A 3,452-nucleotide genomic window follows, 5' to 3' on the forward strand; every position below is an offset into this window, starting at 1 on the left:
TATTATTGACATTATTTTTTTAATATAATGTAGTACATGATTTGATATTCACGTCTAACACACGTGTCTCAAAACTAGTTAATTTATAAGTACAACAGTTTAGGTTTAATAACTATGAGTAAAATTGTTTGAAAAGTATATTAAATGTTATTTTCATGTCATAACAATAAAGTTTGAACTCTTAAAAATAAATTTTAGCAGAGCTAGTCAACTTCTTCAACATCTGTCCTAACCATAAAAGAAAATTATGACAAATTATCTTAGATACGTCTAAAGGCTTTTATTGTATTGTACATTGATTGTTTTTTTCCAGTTACTTTTGATATCTCATTCTTGTAATATGTTCTTTTTCTATAGTCAAATAAGATGATTTCACTAGTTTTTAATTCAATTCTTAGATTTTACATCTTATTTCTTAAATAAAGACATGTATCATTTTTTAGATTTTAAATCATGTCTATTAAGCTTTAAATTTATAAAAAATAGTTATGTAATAAACTTTTCTTCTTTACTTTAATTTAATTAGCTTTTATTACAATAACACAATAATTCATATTATTGTTGAATTAATTTATGTGATTTCTCAACATACGCTAGAGGGCTCAAAGATCTTTGGCCTATTCCGAAAGGAATTTTTGTGGAATGTTTCATGATTTTCCCTCTCTAATCTCTTTAGAATATAAAAAGTAGAATCCAAAGACAGAATAGAAAAATATTTAGATACATAGATAATAAGAAACTTTGTATTCATTGCTATAACAAATACATTTATTGCATAGGAGATTTAGGGTCCTTAAGTGATCTGCAGGAACTACACACTTAAAAGGACTAAATAGTTTTAGGCAAATTCGGAGGAAGCAATTAAGGGAAGGAAGGGTTCCCATTTTTTGGGACAAACTTTTGCATCCACACCTGCTTTCCGTTGATACTAAATTTAGCTTTGGACTCATTCTGAAGAATAAACTCTATAATTCCAGGTATAGAAAACACAATTCGAGCATAAAGAGCTTGTTCATGGGACTTCACCTCTTGCATTAAAATGTACTCAATATATTCTCCAAAAACCGGTGCAATGAAATCCTTGATTTCCAATTCAGTAATAGAATAGTCCTTGGAGAAAGTAACAAACATTGTTAGTTCTTCATATGGTATGTTATGTCCCTTCATGTCACCTTCAAGCCCCAACTGAGAAATTCTTCTAATTAAATATGACTCATCAAGAGGTGGCCCCATTGACATGTTTCTTTTCGTCGAAGTTTGTTCAAAACTTCTATTCAAGGCTTCCCTCACAATATCCGGCAATATCTTAAGACAAACCTCAATTACAATTTTTCTTATCCCACTAGTTGTACCATTTCGGTTTTGATAGAAAAATAAGAGAGATAAATCCTTTCTAGTGAGTTTTTGAGTTAGCGGAATCTCATTTGCATTGGTTGAGAGAAGAAACTCAGTATCGTCAATGCATTTGAGACAGGTTACAGCCTCATCAGCAAGTTGATTAATAAAAAAATCAGTGAAGGATGCGATCTTTCTGATAACATCATGGAAAAGGCAAGTGTGCTCAAGCCAAATCCACAACGCCAATACCTTCATAGATTCAAACGGATCACGATGAAGGTCAATGATAAGGAGAGAATAAAGTTTTCGTACAATCGTAGGAAAATGACCGAATTCCTCCATAGTGATTTGAGAAGTATTATCAACAATACCAACTCACGTTTGTAGTGATCAGACCTAAAATTACCAAAAATTGAATTAGAAAGAATCAAGTTAAAAAAGTTTGCCATAATTATATCAGACAAATATGCATATAATTGATAATAGAACAAGAAAAATCAACTAATAAGATTCTAGTATTAAGAAAATTATTGTGATCCTAATAGAAATTTAGCTCTTTTGTTGTAGTGTAACAAAAAACAATCAAATGATAGATGTAGGGGGGAAAGAAAATAAACTTAAGACAAAATCCTACATGAGGATTAAAAGGCCTAGTCTTGGAACCTAAACTCAATCAGAGAGGGTATTCCAATAACCTATCTACGAATGCACATTTACATCTATGCAAAGATTTAATTCAATCCAAAATAAAGGGAAGTTTAGGCTACAAAAAGGGTAAAAGGGCATAAAGTGAGGAAGAACAAACCAAAAGGTAACACCAGGGGAAGGTTATTCTCAAGAACTCAGCTTGACAATCCAATTCAACCCAACCTAATAATTTATAGGTGAAAAAACTCTCATTGAGAAAAGTTCTAATAAAGTTGCTCTTATCCGTGTTCTACCAAAATAAAGAGAAGTAATTAATACTTTTGAAGCATTTACAAAAATAGTCCATGATAGTAATTACAATTTTAGAAACATTTGAAGAAAAAAACTTGCAGAGTAGGTTGTAATAAATGCTGGTGATCTTTCTAGAAGTCATGTTGACACAACTTCACACATGTCCTATACAAAAAATAATTAGAAAATAAAAGTTCATACCACCTAGGATCGCTTACATAATCACAAAATGTAAGAAGACATAAATTTCCTCTTTTACTTATAAAATGAACTTCATCTTGTTAACGTAGGGAGAAATAGTTTTAAAGAATACATATATTTAGAACAACTTGATATATTTCTAAATAGCTTGATAAAATAATTATACTTCATATTTTAAAAAAGCTACCCCTATAAATCAAGTGTGTTAAAAAATTGGTCTGATAAATGTGAATTTTGTTAACTCAGACATAAATTGGGGTAGAACATCTATGGTCAAGTATTCAAGATCATAGTTCAAAAGATACTACCACTAATTCTTTTGGTATAATGGATCATCCTTTTTAGCACAAACTTTCAGAATTATGCTTTGTGATTATTCATACTTGTTGAAAGACTACGTTGAGAAAACATACAATATTAATTTACGATTTATCGAAAATTCAAAATGTTGTATGAATAATGAAATTTTCTTTAAGAAAATGCTTTATTTATTGTGAAACTTATGATGTGCATAGATGTAAAAACTATTAATACTCAACATCATTTGTTCAGTGGTGGATATCAAAACATTCACTTTTACTGCTCTTGTGACGAACAAAAATGACAGTAGTTCAACACATATTTATTATGTCTCAAAAAATTGTTTAATTTCCTCCCTAAAGAAGTTCTCACTTTAGTTATGTTTATTGCTTAGCTTCATTGAGTAATCTAGTTCATTTGGTTCCACTCTCAAGTTTATTTCCTTGATTAATAAACACATTATAATTAACTCTCGTAACATATTTTATGATTTAAAACCTAATATGCGACAAAGTTTAACTGTTAGGATGCATGTAACAGATCAATATTTTCACCTACATGATAGAAAGTGATGGGGTTTACTAAATGAGTTGACTATCAACCCCAAATATCTTCTCTTGTTTTCTTATTTCACTAACTACAAATTCAAGCTAACATCAAATTTATTTGCTAGA

The 3,452-nt window shown here is 29.8% G+C and overlaps 1 protein-coding gene across 1 annotated transcript; it reads right to left on the reverse strand.

Annotated features, from left to right (window-relative positions):
* Window positions 1-861: 861 nt before the first annotated feature.
* On the reverse strand, window positions 862-1,680 carry LOC125830140 (uncharacterized). The gene has a single exon (XM_049509340.1). It carries the CDS (start codon window positions 1,678-1,680, stop codon window positions 862-864), a length of 819 nt encoding a protein of 272 aa, XP_049365297.1.
* Window positions 1,681-3,452: the final 1,772 nt, after the last annotated feature.

This window comes from Solanum verrucosum, unplaced genomic scaffold (genome assembly GCF_900185275.1).
Source record: "Solanum verrucosum unplaced genomic scaffold, falcon-dt-bn FXZP01000024.1, whole genome shotgun sequence".
NCBI lineage: Eukaryota > Viridiplantae > Streptophyta > Magnoliopsida > Solanales > Solanaceae > Solanum > Solanum verrucosum.

What these genes read in the sequence shown, in the direction of transcription:
- LOC125830140 (XM_049509340.1), bottom strand. Translation starts at nt 1,680, where the DNA reads ATGGAGGAATTCGGTCATTTTCCTACGATTGTACGAAAACTTTATTCT.